The following is a 20,338-nucleotide window of genomic DNA, read 5'->3' as shown; positions in this document are numbered from 1 at the left end:
CACACACACACACACACACACCGACACACACACACACACACCGACACACACACACACACACACACACACATTCCCACACACGCTATGAGAGTCACACCTATCTTATCTCATGCACACAAACATGTTAGGTCAAGTATTGTTTACTCAGTTGCACTTGGGATTGGTTGCTTTAAGTTGTGATTGGCATTGAGAGAAGAAAGAGAGAAAAAAAGAGAGAGAGAGGAAGATAGGGAGGAGAGAGAGGGAGGGAGGAGACGAGAAAGAGAGAGGGAGGAAGGGAGGGGACGAGAAAGAGAAAGAGAGAGAGAGAGAGAGAGAGAGAGAGACAGTGAGAGGAGGGAGGGAGGGGATGAGAAAGAGAGAGAGAGAGAGAGAGAGAGAGAGAGACAGTGAGAGGGAGGGAGGGAGGGAGGGAGGGAGAATGCAGGTTACAGTAAATGAGTGCAGCACTCATTAGCCTCGGGGGCCGGGCTCCTGAAGGACACCGGCACACATAATAAATGAGCCTGTGCAGGAGAGCGCAGCTTCCTCACAGGAGCCTGACCATGGCTCTACCCCTACAGAGCTGCACCCTGTACTCACGACGCGGCCGGCCAAACGTGCCCTATCATTTCAAGCTCCAAACCAGGTTGTCACTGTGTAAAATAGAGGACAGAGAAAGAGAGAAGGTGTAGGTCAATGCAGATAACCACAGGTTAAAGCTTGTAAATCTCTCCTGTCTTCTCCCTCCTGAGCGCTAAACCTTGTGTTTACTAAAATCACAGTGTGTCCTACTGTGTCATTGTGCTTTTGAAGGTAGACATGAGTGGTAGACTTTACAGCTTCAGCCTTGTTCACGTCACACACTGTGATGCGGAGTGGAATAGAAATGTCTCTTCTCTGTTTCGGTGACAGTCCGTGAGTCTTATCGAGCTGGGGAACCCGTCCAAGAGCTTGGAGAGGGTGTGCCAGTGGGCCTTCCTGCAGCAGAAGCGGGACAAGAGTGATGTAGAGTATCACGACCATGCCATCTTCCTCACCCGCCAGGACTTTGGTCCTACTGGCATGCAGGGTATTGTGCAAGCACCTCTCTCTCTGGCTGTGTGCATACAGCAAAACACACACACACACACACAGACAGAAACACACACAGAAACACACACACACACACAAGCACATACCAAGGGCTACTGCAGCTGATCTGAACAAAAACATCCCTAAAGCTTCTACTTACAAATATTTATTAATATTGAATGACCTTTTCTCCATCTGTCCCTTGTCCGCTGTGTGTTTGTAGGGTTCGCCCCCGTGACCGGAATTTGCCACCCTGTGCGTAGCTGTACCCTCAACCATGAGGACGGCTTTTCCTCAGCCTTCGTGGTGGCCCATGAGACCGGACATGTGTGAGACACTCTTCTAACGCCTGACATCATCAGTGAAAGCACATTTACAATCACACACATGCAATCAATCAGTCATCAAATCAATCAGTCAATCAATCAAATAATCTCTTTTTCTCTCTCTCTCTCTCCTCGCTCTCTCTCTCTCTCACTCTCTCTCTCTCTCTCTCACTCTCTCTCTCTCTCTCACTCTCTCTCTCTCTCTCTCTCTCTCTCTCTCTCTCGCTCTCTCTGCCCGTCTGGTTGGTGTGTGAATGTATTTGGGGGTTGGCAGGCTGGGCATGGAGCATGACGGCGAGGGCAATGACTGTGAGGATGAGGTGCCAATGGGTAGCATCATGGCCCCTCTGGTCCAGGCAGCCTTCCATCGCTTCCACTGGTCGCGCTGCAGTCGCGAGGAGCTCCACAAGTACCTGAAGTGAGTGAGCCCAAACCTTTGAGCTCCTCCTCCGCTCTCCCCCTCTAATAAGTACTCTACCTAATATGTATTCAAATTACAACCAACTGATTCAAGCTAGACAAGTGCATTTGACTGTTTTGTAATTGTGTATTTATTACTTGGAGGATTGAAATATTTGAAGGAAGTTAAGAGTTTTGAACTGAACTCCCCTCTGCCACCTGACGCAGTACCTATAACTGTCTCCGGGACGATCCCTTCGATCACAACTGGTCTGACTCGGGCCGGCCAGGACTGCCAGGCCTCCATTACTCCATGAATGACCAGTGCCGCTTTGACTTTGGGCTGGGCTTCATGATGTGCAGTGAGGTGACTGCATTTCTCTCTGCTTATGTTTACTAGCTTTATTATTATAGTTTGTTTCAACTATGTTTTTAAACTATGTTTTTACTATGCAACTGGCTCTGTGGCACTCTGAGATTCTTTTGAATGAAAAGTGCGCTACAAATAAAATGCATTATTATTATTATTATTATTATTATTCAAAGTACAACTCTCTAATGACCATGTAGACCATGAATTTGAGTGAGTCCATAGAGATGTATTTGGTCTGTGTGAGAGGTACAGTAGTACAAAAGTCATAGAATATAGCGAGGGCAGTTTGATAAGAAGGCTGGCTCCCTTCTCCCTTCTCCCACCGCACATCTGCGCTGCACTGACAGATTAAAAGCCTTGGCTAGTTTGAGAAAGATGTCCAGGTGGTTTGTGCTGTCTCAAAAATGACCATGCACTCTCGGAATGGAGTCAGCCATCCGTAAACTAAAAAAAAGTTGCAGACGTGTCGCCCCCTTTAGCTGAACAGTGAGAGTAAGGTGTATACTTTTCTTGGGCTGACAGTGCAGTGTTTTTCTCTTGCCTCTGCTTGCTTAACTGGTTTTAGGGTCTCAGAGATTTGTTGTGATGGACACATGTGCATTTGTGTGTGTATGTCTTGATATGCAACGGCATGCTTCTATATGAGTAACATTTGACTGTTGCTCATGGAGCATATCTCTTTCCTTTAGTACAGCACCTACGACCCCTGCAAGCAGCTCTGGTGCAGCCATCCTGAAAACCCCTTCTTCTGCAAGACCAAGAAGGGCCCACCCATCGATGGCACCAGGTGCGGATCAGGCAAGGTAGGACATCGTTTATCTCAGTTTGATCTCTTTTTACCTCTGTCTCTTTTTTCCACTCTCTCTCTCTCTCTCGCTCTCTCTCTCTCTCTCTCTCTCTCTTTCTCTCTGGTGTTTCATCTCAGGTAACTGTGACTCCCTAGCACCCCCTACTGTCCTTCTCTCAACATTGCAGACCAACACATGCACTGTCATGACATGAAATTGAATCTGCTGAATTTTGTCTACTTCATGTAAAGATGCACCTCATAATTTATTTCTCATTTTTAACTCTTACCTGCAACATGTCTAACCACAACTTATGAAAACCTGAAAATGCAATCTTCAAACTGAATGCAATAATGTACACAACCATATAATATTAGTTGTGCAGAGAACTGTTTCACCTACATATTCATGCACATTCTGTATATATTTTTCATGATGATGCTTTTTTCTTACCAATTCATTCACTCATTCACGGTGATTTGCAAATTCCATGCAAAATCAGCAATTTGTTTGTGACGCTGCATATTTTCTTATTAACACACATTGTCTTTCTTTATTTGCCTCCCAATGGTGGCATAAGGTTACACACAGTCTGTCTCAACCACTGCTTAATGTCCCACTCTTTTGGTGTGATGGATTGAAGAAGGAAATTGTGATTTTGGAATACAGTTCAAAGGTTTAAACCAGGGAATGACATTTAGTTTCAACTTAATTTCAATAACTTTCTAGTATGGATGACATGACCATGTTTGACCAAGTATGATAATGAAAGTTCTCAGAAATTACACATCTATAATGAGTGTACTGATGTCTCCATTGCATGAAATAAAGATTGCAAAAAATCACAAAACAAATTGGGAAATCGTGGAGGGCTGATTTCTTAACATATATGCTGCTGGGCATAAGCATCCATAGATGGTTATAAAATACTTCAAGTACTTGAGATTTAGTCTCCCTCTCTCTTTAATCTGGTTTTAACCCTTTGACATTGGTGGTAGGGCTATTTTCGAAAATTTCTATTTACAGCCAACACTACCAGTGTGGCTGTGTATTGCTGAGGTTGTATTTGTATTGAAAGCCAACACTACCAGTGTGGGTGTGTATTGAAAACCAACACTACCAGTGTGGGTGTGTATTGCTGAGGTTGTATTTTATTTACAGCCAACACTACCAGTGTGGGTGTGTATTGCTGAGGTTGTATTTTATTTACAGCCAACACTACCAGTGTGGGTGTGTATTGCTGAGGTTGTATTTTATTTACAGCCAACACTACCAGTGTGGGTGTGTATTGCTGAGGTTGTATTTGTATTGAAAGCCAACACTACCAGTGTGGGTGTGTATTGATGAGGTTGTATTTCTACTGAAAGCCAACACTACCAGTGTGGGTGTGTATTGAAAACCAACACTACCAGTGTGAGTGTGTATTGAAAGGCAACACTACCAGTGTGAGAATGTATTACTGGGGGTGTATTTGTATTGAAATCCAATGTGTGTGTGTGTGTGTGTGTGTGTGTGTGTGTGTGTGTGTGTGTGTGTGTGTGTGTGTTGACCTCCTTAAAACAACAGTATGCAGCTTTTTGGCATTTTTGAAGTATGTCTTTATAGGCAACTAGCTTTGCTACCATTTCCCTAGTCATTTTGATGGTATGTGGTGTATGGTCATGTGAAGGACAGATAAACACACCTGTCACTCCCACTAGCTGTCCAGGCTCTGCCCTATTTACTGTATTCAGTGGTCCGAGTAGGACCACCCTGCAAAAATGCAAGAGAAGCACAACATTGCCAACTATATTGCCAAAAGACCAAAAAACACTGCAGTTATGTGTGCCAGTTGGGCCGGTGTTGGTGTGTGCAAGGTTTTTCCATGCCTTTTAGGTAGTTAGCTGGCTAGATTAAGCCCGGAAATCTTTACTCCTGTTTTAAAGAAAATATATTTTTTTTTAATATAATCATAGTTTGACATTTTTTCCATTATTATTATTGTTGTTGTTTTACTACTAATAATATGATGTTTCACATCATGCATAATAAACTACAGTCAGTATAAACAGCAGTTTCAAACAGCTGAGGTGCAGCAATATCTCAGTTTCAGGAACAGTTGAAGTTCAGTTAAGTTCAGTCTAATTTGCCAAAGTGCTTGTGATTTCTGCCAACCTGTCACCTCTTTCACCATACAGCTCTCTGTGTCTGTGTCTCCCAGCACTGCTTCAAAGGGCATTGCATCACCCTGACGCCAGACATCTTGAGGCAGGATGGGAGCTGGGGTCAGTGGAGCAAATTTGGCTCCTGTTCTCGCACCTGTGGCGGTGGGGTGCGCTTCCGCACTCGGCAGTGTGACAACCCAATGTGAGTAGCAGACGCTGGTCTTTCCATTACTGCAATTTCCATACCAGTCACAGACCAGACAGTGTCTGGATTTATTTTGAATTCATGCTTTTTGTTGGAGACACCTCTAATAGTCAAATAATTGATCAGCTAAATGTATTGTGTGGTTTTAATTATATTCTCTTATTTCTGTAAAATGATACTAACTTCTGGCTTTGGCTGGATGTGTGTTCATTTGGGACTTATAAACACATTACTTAATTAAATGTGTCAAAAACTCTGTTTTCCGTCTGTTTGTCTGTTGGAAACTTGATGAATTTCTCTCACCAGCCCTGCCAATGGAGGACGCACCTGCTACGGCAACAGCTATGAATTTCAACTCTGCAGCATGGAGGAGTGTGCTAAAGTCCTGGCTGACTTCAGAGAAGAGCAATGCAAGATGTGGGACCCCTACTTCAAGCATCAGAACACCCTCCACCACTGGCTACCATATGAGCATGCTGACCGTAAGTTATCATAGCTGGCCAGGAAATAAAGAACACACACAGTACATATTCACTCTCTTTTTTTCTACTTCGCCTCTCAAATACCGGCATGCTTGTGGCCTGACAATTCCATTATAAGCAACTTTATTAATTTCTGTAACTTATTTGATTTATTTTTCATTTTTATTATTAGAAACCTATTTGATTATATTTTGGATGAAATGGGTGGTGAATCCATTTGGATTTCGGAAGAGGCACCTAAAAAGTTTAAGGTGTAATTATGCAGACTGTTGTCTTGTTGAATTTGAATTAGCAGTATCTTTAATAGTACGCATGCAGTGCCATGATTTCTGTCTTTAACCCAGTTTTCTTTTACTTGACGCGCTGTGAGAGATTTACCATCCCTCCTCCTGCCTTTCACATTAAAGACACTGTGGGGAATGTCTACTTTATGGCCCAGGGGCAGCAGCTGTTATTTCCAACTGTATGTTTGTCTTGGCCGGGACGCACAGCCTTCAGGAGCATTCCTCCCCTGGTCCACCCAGGGCAGCGTCCCAGATCGACTTTTATGGTAGACAGTCGCAACCTACAGTATTTGATACATAATGTGGGCAATAGCGAAGGCAGAATGATGAGTTAGAGAATAAAGGAATCAATTCATTTGCCTGGAAGGTATCATTTACTCTCTTAAGACTGGACGTAAACTTTGTCAGGAAATCTCTACCCTGAGGGATCAGGGGCCCTTAAAGTTGGAGTCCGTGATTCTAACACAATACACTTTGTGTCAAATTCATCCAGTTGCTCCTTAGGGTCCTCTAGCTGTCCGTCCGGTGTGCACTAAAGAAAACTTTTTTATCCTATATTCTTTCTTCTGCCTCTGTAAATGGGGAAAAAAAACCATAAACATTTACCAGCCAACATTGCTTTTGACTTTAAAAGTTTTGTTGTTGTGGCTGTTGGTTTTTGATGTTGTTTATTTGAGGTAATATTGATTCGATTTCCCCTGAGGTAGTTCTCTGACTATGAGAGCACATGTGAAGTCTCAGACTGATGACTCGTGGAAAAGGCTATTCCACATTTCAAGACTCCAGCTTTCCACAGGGCAGGATTGCACTTATGCTGTGCAGAACTCAATTAAGCTGACCTGGAAATAAAGCTGAAGTGTTTACTCTTCCACCGCTGCTCAGCGGACATGTGTCCATTTTAAACGTCAGGGGTACCACAAATGAAGTTACATTTTCCTCTCATGTGGTCCATGTTTGAGATTTTATTATTATTACAAATTGGTGTCATTAAATAGATATGCTAACCACACTGCAGAATGTCAAATGGCATGGACATTGCTGTGTTACTTCCAGACAATAAAAGTATATATTTATCATCAGTTTGGGAAATACAAAAGCAAGAAATAGAAATGGAAAACAGTTTGTAATAAAAGTCATGCAACATAAAAGTATAAATGGAAAAAAAATGGATTCACTGAAAATAAAACAAAAATTACGTACGTAAATCCACAGATGCAGTCTCACGGAAAGACACTGAGCTGAACACTTCACAGAGGAAACCAGTCACATAGATATTTATTTATGTTTTCATTCTTATAAGTGTTGTTTCACTCTTCACTTCCCCATACACTCTCTCTGTATATCAATTGCTAGCTAATTTACTCATTTATTTAATATATATTATATGTAATTATATTATATAATATATTTTAGAATACATTTATAATCCTTCTGTATAAATTGCAAAAATATTACTTGTTAAATCTTTAATGGCCAGAAGCAAAGCTTCTTACAAAATATGAAGCGGTGAATCATTTCAGTGCAGTGAGTTTCATACACATCTTTTGATCTTTCTTCTCAGCGGATGAACGTTGCCAGCTTTACTGTCAGTCAAACGAGACGGGAGATGTGGTCCCAATGAAAAGAATGGTGCATGATGGGACGCGTTGCTCCTACAAGGATCCCTACAGTATCTGCGTGCGTGGGGAATGTGAGGTCAGTATCTGTATGTTGGATAATGTGAGATCAGTTTTTATGTGTGGAGCAACATTAAGTTTCATTGATATGCAACTGGCAATGAGCAAAGCCGCACATGAACTAAAGCTAATTTCATGACTTGGCAAAATCATTTTGCTGATTTAATACCATGAGCAAGATCCTAAGCGCTAAAATGGGTGGGTCAGCGCAATGCTCCCACGCGCCACTCGATAGCCTTAGTTAATGCATGACGGACTTTGCTCATTGCTCGTTGCCCCTCAATGAACTTAGGGCCCAGTATCTTAGGTCACTGCCATAGGTCACTGCCTAGTTTTGTTGAAATTAGAGTGTTTGTGTGCAGAAATCTGAAGAAGAAGAGCAATTCTGTGTGAGGTTGATTCTGAGTCAGTGGCTGGGTGAATTGTGAAAAATTACTGTGAAATCAGGTTCTGTGTGTGAAGAAATGTTTTTTTTTTTGGTTCTTTGTTTAAGGGAATGTGGGTTTCTGTGATATCAGGTTCTTTGTCTAAGGGAATGGGAGGCCAGTATATGTGCTGGGGAAGTGTTAGGTCAGTTCCTGCAAGGAATGCAAAGTGTGCTTTGCCAATCTGTTATCCCGCCAAATCACCCTGCAAATCTCAGTCATCTACTGCATATCTGAGCTGCCAGAGCCTGTATTCATTATGCTTTTTCCACTGCTCCGTGCTTAAATGATCTATTCAGATTAACTGTGTGGAAGAGAGTTAATCTTCACATTGTGATCTGGAGAATTACCCAGGTGGTATGTATTAACGCATACAAGCCATTTTAGGCTCAGATTGCAACACAAAGAATTTGAAGAATTATTAAAAAAAAAGGAAAATAAAATATAAACAAAGTAAAAAATGCTTGTGTGATGTGGATTGGAAGAGGGAATACATAAAGATTTGATTGTTTATCTTACTGATTTGTTTCAGTATATTGCATTGATACTATCACTTTTTAATACTTTATGGCTTTATGGTTTAATATAATTCAATGTATCCATTTAATTAGTAGCTCTTAATGGCTTATTCTACAGATAAACACACTCACACTCCGGGAGGAAGGTGGAGTTTTGTCTCTTGAATGTTTGTTCGTGTCGTGTTTTATTATTTGTTTATTAATCTGGCTGGTCCTGTGTCTCCACAGAAAGTGGGCTGTGATTGTGTCATCGCCTCAGAGGTGGAGGAGGACAAGTGTGGGGTCTGTGGAGGGGACAACTCCACCTGTAAGATTGTCAAAGGCAACTTCACCCGAAGCACCAAGAAAGAGGGTGATTCCCTTTCTTCAAGTACAGTTCCATTTAACCTCATCTGTTTCACCAGGTCATTTTTTTTTAGAGGAACAGCAGTAATTGTGTTTAAGTGTTGTCTTCCCACAACAAGGTCTAGTAAACTGCAGCAAATACTGCACAGTTGGGTGTCTTGTTGAGTATGTTCAGTTCACATTGCAGAAGATGTGTTTGGCTGTTCTCATAGCATGGATGAGAAAGTGTGGTGTCCTCTGTTATATCCCTTTAATTGCATTATAATGAATTAACTGAATCACTGAATCACTTTTGAGATCACTGGGATCTCCGCTTATATATACCACATTTCTCTGCAGACTAGACAGGGATGATGTGATGTGCTAGTTATTATCTTTCTGCATGTGCAGACACTGTGCTATGGCAGAAACCTGTGGTACTGTAGCTGTTGGGATTGGAAGTGGAAATTGGAAGAAAAGGGATTAAAAAAAAAAATTCAATACCAATTATGATGTGGATCCAGCTCCAGCTCCTACAAGTCTGTTTTGTGCTGGATGAATTTGGGTGGTCGGGTGCATTTGGAGTCCTCCACGTTGTTTTTTCTGCTCCTGTGAGAATGTTTCAAGGCAGAGCTTCACATATATTTCATTTCAAGGCTTCCTCAAGATCCTGGAAATCCCTCTGGGGGCTAGGCATCTGCTGATCCGAGAGTTCAAGGGGACCCCTCATATACTAGGTATGACAGACAAATATTTCCAAGTATCTATAATACATAGGCGTACTCTGAATTCTAGTTGCTAAATCCACCCGTGGCCACACACACACACACACACACACACACACAGAGACACACACAGCTACACACAACTCAGTTTAATTGAATTGCCCTGAACATTAATAGCCTACCTTTTGTATAAAAGTAGTTTTTGTTTCAAGACCACTGGTTCTGTGGTGGCCACATGCACCTCAGACTGTCTGTGCAATGAGATGGAAGGGAAAAGAGAAGAAAAGTAAATAAATACGTTAAAATGTAAAATATCATATAAATGAATAAACGACAAATATAGAAATTGCTTTTTGTTTTTGCAGCGGTAAAGAATCAGGCCACGGGCGATGTGTTCCTGAATGATGAGGATGACTTCCCCGAGTCTCGGACCGTCATAGAGAAAGGAGTGGAGTGGGAGTACCAGAATAATGATGACATGGAACTGGTGCAGACTTCAGGGCCTCTAAAATATGCTGTCCTCGTAATGGTCAGTCCAAATTCATACATAAGCCTCATATGGAAAAAAAGATCATTCATTCATGTCATTCTCATAATCCTACGTAGTGTAGAATAATCCTACGTAGTGTAGAATCACCAAGCTGCTTTGTAACCCCTGTGCCCTTTGGAAGCAAGATCTAAATGATTACTGAAAAGCATTACAATGCAGTATTTTGCAAAACAAAATTGTTGAGGAGAAATTGTGAAAATGTACAGATAACTCTACTTGTTTTAATTATCAGTATTTAATTATCAGTACATGTACCTGACCTAAAACACCCACATGGAAATGTGTCTTTGATAAGTCTTTCTTCAACCTCTCAGGTACGATCATTTGGCGATTCCAAAGTCACTCTCTCCTACAAGTACATCCTGCATGAGGGCCTTCAGTCATCCATCGAGAATAACCTTCTCCTGGAGGACACAGCCTACTTTGAGTGGGCGCTGAGGAAGTGGTCCCACTGTTCCAAACCCTGTGGGGGAGGTAGGGCAAACACATTCTTTAATCCATACACTCTTAGGGCCCTAATTTCAATGATGGGCAACGCTGGCAACATGCACGCATGTCCTAAAGCTAATTTAATAGCTTGGTAACTGGGTAAAGTTAGTTTAATATTCAACATTCATTTGTGTAGCGAAGGGAGAGCGTGGTAACCCCACCCGGACTCGAACCCGGGTCTACAGGGTGCCAAACATGCGCTCTGACCGCCACACCAAAGAGCCCGGCTCAATGGCATGGCTGGCAGAAAACATATTCAACCGTAGGGACGATCACATCGTCACACTGCCCTCCCCTTCGGGAAGCGCACCCATGCGCTTCACGTACACAGACATCCCTACATACACCAATCATGCTTCTCCCATCCAGAGCACCCCACACGCAAGTGCTTCACCCAACCATGGGGTCCTTCACACGGTGCTTCACCCAACCATGGGGTCCTTCACACGGGGTCAACATTCCTGGGGGTCCCTCACACAGTGTTCATGGGGGCGCCTCCGATGACCTCACAGCAGGGCATCCCACCACTGCCACCAAATGTTAAAGGTTGAGATAGCTTTGCATCTTGAGCAGTTGTAAAACTCGAAGAAGGACTCAGGAGGTTATAGATGGTTAAGATGATGAGGTTTTTATTTCCTCAAATAAGGCCCATAAGGCAAATAAAATCAATGACAATAATAAATAAATATAAATGAAACTTTTATAAAAGACAAATACATGGGCATCATAGCCACTGACAAATAAGTAATTAGCAATAGTCGACTAGACCTAAAAGACCACATTAACTCGTAAGACTTATGCCTTATTAACACGACAACTCTCCCGAAACAAACAAAAAGCACGTTTAAATAGCCTAGGCACTACCCTGCAATTGGCTCATGCCAATCATTACCTGCAGGTGTGTCATCAGCAGGCACCAACACCTGTGGCTCAAATCAGCCATATTTAAACAAACAGTCCCATACAGCTGGGAAAACAGACTACTCAAATCGTAGTAAACAATGGCTTGGTGACGGCATAGCCGACACATAATAAAGCAGCCTAATATTATTATAAAAACTCGGGTTAAATCACACAAGCGAAACATTCGCTAAACAAACAAACTCATGTACATAACACATGTAACACACACATAAGAGAAACACTAGCACCCTGTTCCTTAATGAAGGCAGCTCAATGCTGCCGTGGCGGTCACGTATGTGCACCGTCACAATTTGACATTCAAAATACGAATCTATTGAGCCATTTGAGTGGATTACTCAGTGTTTACAAAGTCATCTGGTTTTGTACCTCTCTAGCATCCCCAGAAGGCCACATGCATTTGCAAATGTGTAAAAAACGTGAACCAGTTCTATTATATTCTATGTCAATGTTCAAAATGTTGGTTAGAGCGGAAATGGAAAACTGACAAATGACACCATCTATGAACATATTTAAATGAACACGTTGAAGTTGTCTGTAACATCCACTTACAAATGGATAAGCAGGGTAGAGTGATGGCTCACTGAAAAAATACAGAAAGCAAGTTTGTACAAGGGGGTGTTCTAGACAAACTTGGACATTTCGGACCTTTACACCAGATAAAGCAGATTATGTAAGGGTGGGGTGTGCATTTAAGGGAAATGAACACCCACCCATTGCAGGCAAATGGAGCACAATTTGGTAGCTAACAATTATGTGCAGTGACCATCACCACAGAGGCTAGGTCAAATTTGTAAGTGCTTAGGTCTAAACATATCTAAAAATGATGACTCAAGCAATTATGTGTAAGTGTGTGGATGGGAAAATCAGTAGAGGGGAAAATCAGTGAAAAACATGGATACAGTGCATTGCTGGTAAGCTAACTTGCTAAATTAGATTTCTTATAATGGACACTTGACAATGAATTATGAGTATGAGGAAAAGGGCTGACTAGTTTATGGCCCACTGAGTGAGTCAGAGCAGCTCGTCTAGCCTGCTCCACGTCAGAAGTTACTTTGGGTCATACTGACCCAAACACAACAGGCATTCCTTTTTTTTACACTGAAAGGGATTACAAAATATGTTTTTCAACATTAAATATCATTATCATAGGAAACTAGATGGACAGCCATGGGGTTTCATCACCGATTTCTATCCTTTTGCAATGTTGGGTCACTGTGACCCGAACACAGTAGAAGGGTTAAGGGAAGAACATTGTCTCCTCTTGTGTGAACCGCTCCAGTCCTGACCGGACACTTGTTCTTTGCTACATTGTAGAACAATAACGGAGCTCCGTGTGTTAATAAGGCGTGTGCGATTTGATTGTGATTGGCTGATAAAGAGTGACTTCATTGCCATTGCCCAGATAACTCAACCCATTTATGCCTGATTGCGCCCTGCTTTATGTCAATGAAATGAGCAAATATAGATATCTCTAGTTATTCTTGCTGCGCGGTTACTGCTGCGTGAAGCTTGTTGTGCTTGTGGCCCTATGAAAGTAGGACCCTTAGAGTCATTTAGAAGCCATACCTGGAGACACAGAGGTCTTTGGCTGGTCCTTATAGCAAAGGTGATAGTGCTAACTGGAATCCTTAAGTATTCTTTGATTAAGGTTATCTGAGGTCAGCACACCCTCCCCTGGCTCCTGAGAGATAAATCTCCAAACCTTCCCCAGGTTGCCTAGCAATGAGAGACGTGATTAATGAAAGCTCCCGTTGGCTAATCAGTGCTGGGGATCCCTGCTGCATCATCTTGTGTCTCTCTACAGGTAAGCAGTACACGCGCTTCGGCTGCAGACGAAAGGCAGACGGAAAGATGGTCCACCGCACGTACTGCTCAAATATTCCCAAACCCCGCGCCATCGGCCGAGTGTGTAATGTGAAGGAATGCTCCCAACCCATGTACAGTATACCAACTTTTTCAATACCAGTTTTTCCAAATATAGCTGTAGGCTATCATGTTAAAGGCTATACAGTGTTTTATTTCTCAGCATGCGAAGTTTCACGCCAATGGATCATCAACCACTTTAAGGCAAAGTGATTAGAGCATTTTCTGTGTGTGTGTTTGTGTGTGTGTGTGTGTGTGTGTGTGTGTGCCTCTCCTTCCCCCAGCTGGGAGACGGGAGAGTGGGAGGACTGTAGCCGGACGTGCGGTAAGACGGGGTACCAGATGCGCAGTGTCCGCTGTTTGCAGCCCCAGGCAGACGGCACGCGGCGCTTCATCCACAGCAAGTTCTGCAACGACGACCGACCCGAGAGCAGGCAGCCCTGCAACCGCCAGCTCTGCCCTGCACAGTGGAGAGCTGGACCCTGGTCCTTGGTGTGTTGGTGTAGAAAAACATTCAAATCACTCAGCTGGTTAAAAAAAAATCATGAAGAACACAACGAGTATTTTTGTGTGTGTTTTTAGTGTTCAGTGACGTGTGGGAATGGAACCCAGGAGAGGCAGGTTCAGTGTAATTCGGCTGATAATGCAGAAGGACAGTGCTTGGAGCCCAAACCAGGCACCATCAGACCTTGCCATCCTATCCCATGCCCCAGTAAGTGGCCATACCTCATACACAAACAGCTAATTGAGTAATAATTTTACTTGATCAGGTTTTCCTCATGCAGACCATTCTCAACTGACATAACTGTTCTATATCTCTCTGTCTGCCCAGATCAAACAAGAAACTTCATAATCCAGTGGCTCTCCAGACCCGACCCGAAGGTTTCTGCACCCAAGACCTCCTCAAGTAAATGTCCTCTCTCTAGCCGCCAGTGCCCTGTGCAGTGTGCGCCTCTGCTGGCCTGGGCACTGCCTCTTTTCCTGTCCCTCTGCCTGCGAAGCTCTCTGCCCTGACTAACTCCTCCTGCTCCTCCTCCTCCTCCTCCTCCTCCTCCTCCTCCTCTTCCTCCACCTCCTCCTCTGCTGGGCCTCTGTCTGGAGCCTCACTCTTCCTTTGATTGTTTCTGGAGTCAGGCACTCCTCTGCTGACTCTCCTCCTCCTGCTGCTGCTGATGCTGCTGCATCTCCGTGACGACGCGTTGCAGTATGTCAGAAGGGGCGGCACCTGTGTTGGGTGGAATTTCAGAAAACCCAATCGGGGGGGTTTCCTGTTCGGACGAACAGAGGGCCAATGGTGATTGTGAACCGCTGGGCACAGAGAAGTGTCGTTGTTGTGGGTGCACTGCACAGCGGGGAGAATAAAACCTGACACATTTTTGCTGCTATTTCACAACTAGTGCAGTGAACAAGAAGCTCATGAACTCTCTGAATGGAAGGACATGAGCAATATTATTCTTCAGAGATGTTCGGCTGTCTATGGAGACTTTATATTTTTGAAAAGATTGTACTTGAACTTTGAAGCAAACGATTGACGTGTATGTGGATCTGACCTATTGGTTTAACCTATTCTGAAACTGACAACTACTATAAGCACCCTGAGCAAACTTACGTGCATTCGAGGGCCAGACTGCAACTGTCTTTTGCCATATCTCTTTCACAATCAAACATGTCTTCAAATGTATCTCTGTTAGTAGCAGTCTTCATACAAAACCGTTCAGATGTTTAATATATAAATTGGGCGTTAATGTGAGAAACATAGATATATTTACCTCAGTCGTCTACTTGTTTTTATCTCTTAATGAAATATTCTTTGCCTTACTTTGGAAAGATCAGCCAGATGAAAAGTTTTCCGTCACTTCAAGGTTACTTTTCCTTTGGATGGAGAGTATAGGCAGCTACAAAAAGGCCAAATGAGTCTTAACACCAAATGCAGTTTGCTGTTATTTAAATATCACTGATTTCTGTGTTATCTTTGCTGTGTAAAATCAGAAGGACTTTAACATTGTGGTTCCCTGGAGAGAGATCTACATAAATGTGTCAAAAATATCAAAGGATGTTAACTGTATTCAAGTAAATGTCAGTGTCTCTTGAAGATTACCATATTATATGATTATGGAGATGCTCTATATTGTGGATAAATATTTTGTTGACCACTGTCTGGACATTCAGCCTGCCAGGTTAACTTTGAAAGGATACTCTGGCATGAAAATGTGTAGACTTGCTTATATATACTTAAGAGCACTGTTGAAATTTTGCTGTCAAAATGAATTACTGTATGTAATCGTAAAAGTATTAATAACTTCCCTCATGTTGTGGTCATGATTTTTATGTAAAGGTTATTAGCTCAATGTGGTGGTCTTAGGACAACCCTTCTCCACATTCTGAACACATATATTTTTCTATCACATTTTCTATAGAACTGGTTTGAGAATCGAATGCATCTAGAAATGAAGTGAATCAGCAGAAGGAATTCAGTTTCCCAACTGTGTCCAGTAAATGGTTGAACTCTGCTCTTCTTTATTTAAATGCTCACATACTTTCCCTAGAATGTGATGTGCACTGTAAGCAGGAGAATTTGCAATGTCTCCATCAGCTTCGGCAGACTAACCACAGAAGTTTAATTTGAGCTGTCTGAACAATTAGCCCTCAATGACCATAATTATTCAGTCATCCAATTCGAGATGTGGTCGCTAAGGACTTTTCCAGCACACTGTAGAACCGGCAGAACATGTGAAGGGTGGCGTAGGCACGTGTGTACATTGGTCTTGGCCTTGGCCTAGGGCTTGACGCCTGTTAACCTTTTTGAAATATAAGTATTTTACCAGATAATCTTTTGAATGAATGTCCTCTTCTGAAACAGGCACTGTAGTTGCAATATAGCAGCCTTGAAATGTGAAGATTGTCACCTTGCTTTTTAAGTCTCTTGTTTCACTTTTTTTTTTTTGCATTTGGGATTAACACAGGGCTTTATGGTACATGTGTTCCATTGTATTCCAGTATTCTGATTACATTTTCATGAAACAAGTGTTTCATTTATCACTGCAAAATGATTTTGTGCTTGCCTTGGTCTCTTCCTAGTAGGTTTCGTGAGGTTTAAGGAATAAAAGACAAGGGAAATATAATACACAAATAACATTGCATGGATTGTACTCATTTCATCTTTTTATATCTTTACACACCTCTGTGAACTTTCTATGGTAGGTCAGTTCCTTCACGTACCTGTCAGCTTCTCTGAACTGTGCTGGTTTGTCTTTCAGGGCAGAGCTGTAAGACGGATAAGTCTGTCTTCTGTCGAATGGAGATGCTGAGCAAGTACTGCTCCAATCAAGTGTACAAGCAGATGTGCTGTAAATCCTGCAACGATGGGAACTTTAGTGCCACCAACTGGAGCCTCACCACCACCCCAGCTCATGTCAACCGCACATACACCAGCTCCCCATCCCCAGCCTACACCTTGGATTCTTTTGATCCCACTGAAGACTATTTCCCTCTTATCCCCATAACCAGTGCGTACAGGACAACAGTGAGTACCACTGACCTCTTCAGTATGAAAAGACACACAACAGCAAGCCCTACAACCACTTCAGAGGAGACTACATTTCCCATAAGCACTAGCACCGAAGGGGATACCATTGATAGTACCACTTCAGGACCAAGAACAACTTCCTCAACTCCCAGGCCTGTTGTCCCCACATCCTGGCTTGATGTGATTAGGTCCTGGAGTCCCACCACTAACCCCCCTGCCAAGCCCAGGGCCGAGACGAGCCAGCAGCCTCCCGAAAAGACCACGCAGCTAACAGTCACAAGTTCGCCCCACACTCCTGTGCCCCCGAAGTCAAACGACAGGAGAGACAATAACTCCGTCGACGTGTCATACCAGATTGTTGATGTTGACAATGAGGTTTCTCCGAATGTCTTTATTCTCAGGAAACGACCTCATCCATTCCAAGAGAGAACGCAGAATAAACGGATTCAACAGCTTCTGGCAGAGAAGAGGAGGCAGGACTTGTTCAAATTGCTGAGAAGGAGACCACCAGTGCAATAGATTCTTGGCGTTTTATCTCTTAGAGACATTTTTTCCAAATTGTAGTCTTTATGTCAAGATCACATTTCAGCTCTCCTGATAAGATCCCTCCGGTTTCATGGCTACTGTTGTTGACTAGCCGGCTACTGACCAGCTAAATCCAGTGGATAACAATGACTGCAACATGGTTGAATTGAAAAGGTTCTCGTTTAGGAATATGAAAGACATGTTCACATTAACATTTACAAGTAAACAATGTTTGAAGGGTAAAGCCAGCTTGCAAAATATGCACTTTTTTAACCTTTAAGGATATTTTAAAATATGCAACTATCCATTTCAGTTCAGGAAGAGGGAGAAGTAAGATTGCACATTGTTACGAACCAATTTAGCTTAACTTCCATTTTGACAGCACTGTGAATTTTACACAGTGAATTTTACACAGTGATATTTAAAAGATACAGTGAGCACACCTTTTGTTCCACGTTGTTTTCATGCAATCTGTAGAATGAAATATCCTATCATAGCTTTTACAAGCAAGGCTGCTTATATCCTGAAAAATCACAATTCTTTGCTATTGCATCCTGTGGAATGGTCCTTGCACATCTTTCTAAGCTGCTTCTGGATAATATTGTAAGTAGCTTATCTGTGGTCTTGGGTTTTATACTGTGGCAAAAATCAGGTCTTGATGAAAATGTTGTATATGTGGACTAAAATGTTCTCCAGCCAACACTGTGGCAAGCTCTCAAGAACCCAAAATGTGGTATTAATAATTAAAAAATTACATCGCCATCCTTGACTTTGTACATATGGTTTAGATTTTTATTTTTTATATTTATTGAACTGTCTGTTGCATTATCTTCACATTATCATTGCAGCTTACCTCAGAGTTTCCATTTTTGCTACGGAATGGCAGACTGTTGAATGCTTTTACAATATGCAGGTGCCTGCAGCATGAGCAGTATCTCAGCACAGACCATCACAAGTGTCCTTTACATTATTCACACCCACTCTTAAAAAAGAAAACATGAAGAGATAAAAAGTGACTTTTTTATATTAATTTAATAAATTTGCAATTGAAATAATTATTGGTCATTGCGTTGTGTTTCTTTATTAATTCACACTAAATAATATGATGACTGCCAGCTTTTTTTTACTTCGCTATTGCTCAATCTTATATTGTGCAATGTAACAACACAAATTAAGAACACTTCATTATTTAGAGGAGTTTGTGAATAACATGCATATTCTTGTATTTTTTGTCAGTTTCAACAGAGAAGTCTTTTAAAGTTCTGCCATAGGATGGCAGTGTAGAGGCAAACTTTGGGAATTACATTTTTGTTGTCTCACCGATGTTTCTACTGTTGTTTCGGACCTTTCCCTTAAAATGTATAAGATTGAATTAGAATGGGATTTCCACAATTACAGTCACAGACAGCTGCACCCTCCACAGAGAAAAGGGTAGCTATACCAGCAGCCTGTCAAACATACTCTATTAGAGGACTGTTACTGTTAGAAGGACAATCCAGACTTCAATTTGTAGATTTTCAGTGAAAGCTAGTCACTTACAGCATTATAGCATCTCTGTACAGAAGCTCCACAGTAAAATGTCTAGTAAACCTGTCTGAGGACTAAACCTTAGACATTTGGAATAGATGCAAACTTCATTGGAGGAGAGTTTTGCATGTACTCCACATACAAACCATTCCTAAATGTATTAGATAGGTACATTTTTATACATACATATTTGCTGTCATATATTTTTGTATGACAAAACATTGTTTCATAGATTCATTGAAACACGAACATACATGTCGCAATAAACATTTGGATAGTTACCCTGCCGTCCATGTTTTGTGCTGAAGAGGTCTGTAAACAGCAGACCTGAAGCACTTTCTGTCATATTCTGTAAGCCTATGCCATTCATGTTTTGAGGGGTGGAAGGGAAGGGCAACCTTCCATTAACAATCATTGTGCTGCCTTCAATACAAAAACTGTCGTGTCTACAAATTCTCACAGTCCCAAAAGACAGAAAAATACATTGCTAATGCTTAATATTTCATGCAGTTATTTGTGGGAGAGAGAGCCTTTTCCGGTGCGTTGTCCTTTTCCTTAAGCATAGCACTGCATGCATTAATAATTTACTATGGGTTTACTATTCACTATTGATAGAAACCGTGCATACTATGAAGGCACAGGGGTAAATGGTGTATTATGCAACCATACTTTTGCAGAGTGAGTCTTTTTACTAAACTAAGTTTTGCAATCAAGATTTTAAGGGAACCACCATTAAAAGCCATAACAGCATAGAGAAAATTTTTGGGCCGTTGAAAAGGTATTCTGTGCTCAGTATTATGTCTTCTTAGACAACTCAGCTATTTATAAATCCTTTTGAAGGCCAGATTAAATTACATCAAAAACAAAATCACATTATAGAGCTGAATCCATGTCTTTGAGACGAAAACGGTTTGTCCGGTTGATGTTCACAGACAAAGGCAAGCCTTCACCAGTTTAAATTAGACAAGACAAATAAAATTGTGTCTCAAATTTTTTTCACATAATCACTCCCATGCAGAGAATGGTTTACACGTGAATCCAAACAGATTGATATCACGTCAGTTATGTAGCTGAGACAGTGGTCTGTGTCCCAACACTATATTCTCAGCGGGCTGAGCGGGTGAGAGAGACAATGCCAGACACGGCAGGGAGGCTGTCCTGCCAGACCCGGTGGCGCACCTCTTAGTTCTCTCAATCCTGTGATGCTTTCCA

The 20,338-nt window shown here is 42.0% G+C and overlaps 1 protein-coding gene across 1 annotated transcript in view; it reads left to right on the top strand.

The window, feature by feature from the left end:
* Positions 1–18,655, top strand: part of adamts2a (ADAM metallopeptidase with thrombospondin type 1 motif, 2a) — a 44,181-nt gene extending 25,526 nt beyond the window's left edge. The window contains exons 6-22 of the mRNA XM_031571353.2: positions 895–1,051; positions 1,277–1,382; positions 1,654–1,797; positions 2,007–2,145; positions 2,841–2,954; positions 5,140–5,285; positions 5,595–5,770; positions 7,616–7,749; positions 8,902–9,025; positions 9,654–9,734; positions 10,088–10,251; positions 10,587–10,746; positions 13,490–13,622; positions 13,833–14,040; positions 14,131–14,260; positions 14,381–14,455; positions 16,806–18,655. Of these exons, the coding sequence (XP_031427213.1) occupies positions 895–1,051; positions 1,277–1,382; positions 1,654–1,797; positions 2,007–2,145; positions 2,841–2,954; positions 5,140–5,285; positions 5,595–5,770; positions 7,616–7,749; positions 8,902–9,025; positions 9,654–9,734; positions 10,088–10,251; positions 10,587–10,746; positions 13,490–13,622; positions 13,833–14,040; positions 14,131–14,260; positions 14,381–14,455; positions 16,806–17,593 (2,979 nt within the window). The 3' untranslated portion in view covers positions 17,594–18,655. The remainder of the gene's footprint in view (positions 1–894; positions 1,052–1,276; positions 1,383–1,653; positions 1,798–2,006; positions 2,146–2,840; positions 2,955–5,139; positions 5,286–5,594; positions 5,771–7,615; positions 7,750–8,901; positions 9,026–9,653; positions 9,735–10,087; positions 10,252–10,586; positions 10,747–13,489; positions 13,623–13,832; positions 14,041–14,130; positions 14,261–14,380; positions 14,456–16,805) is intronic.
* Positions 18,656–20,338: the final 1,683 nt, after the last annotated feature.

This window comes from Clupea harengus, chromosome 8 (genome assembly GCF_900700415.2).
Source record: "Clupea harengus chromosome 8, Ch_v2.0.2, whole genome shotgun sequence".
Taxonomy (NCBI): Eukaryota; Metazoa; Chordata; class Actinopteri; order Clupeiformes; family Clupeidae; genus Clupea; species Clupea harengus.
The sequence above is the reverse complement of the archived record's forward strand: the minus strand, read 5'-3'. Positions and strand labels throughout refer to the sequence as shown.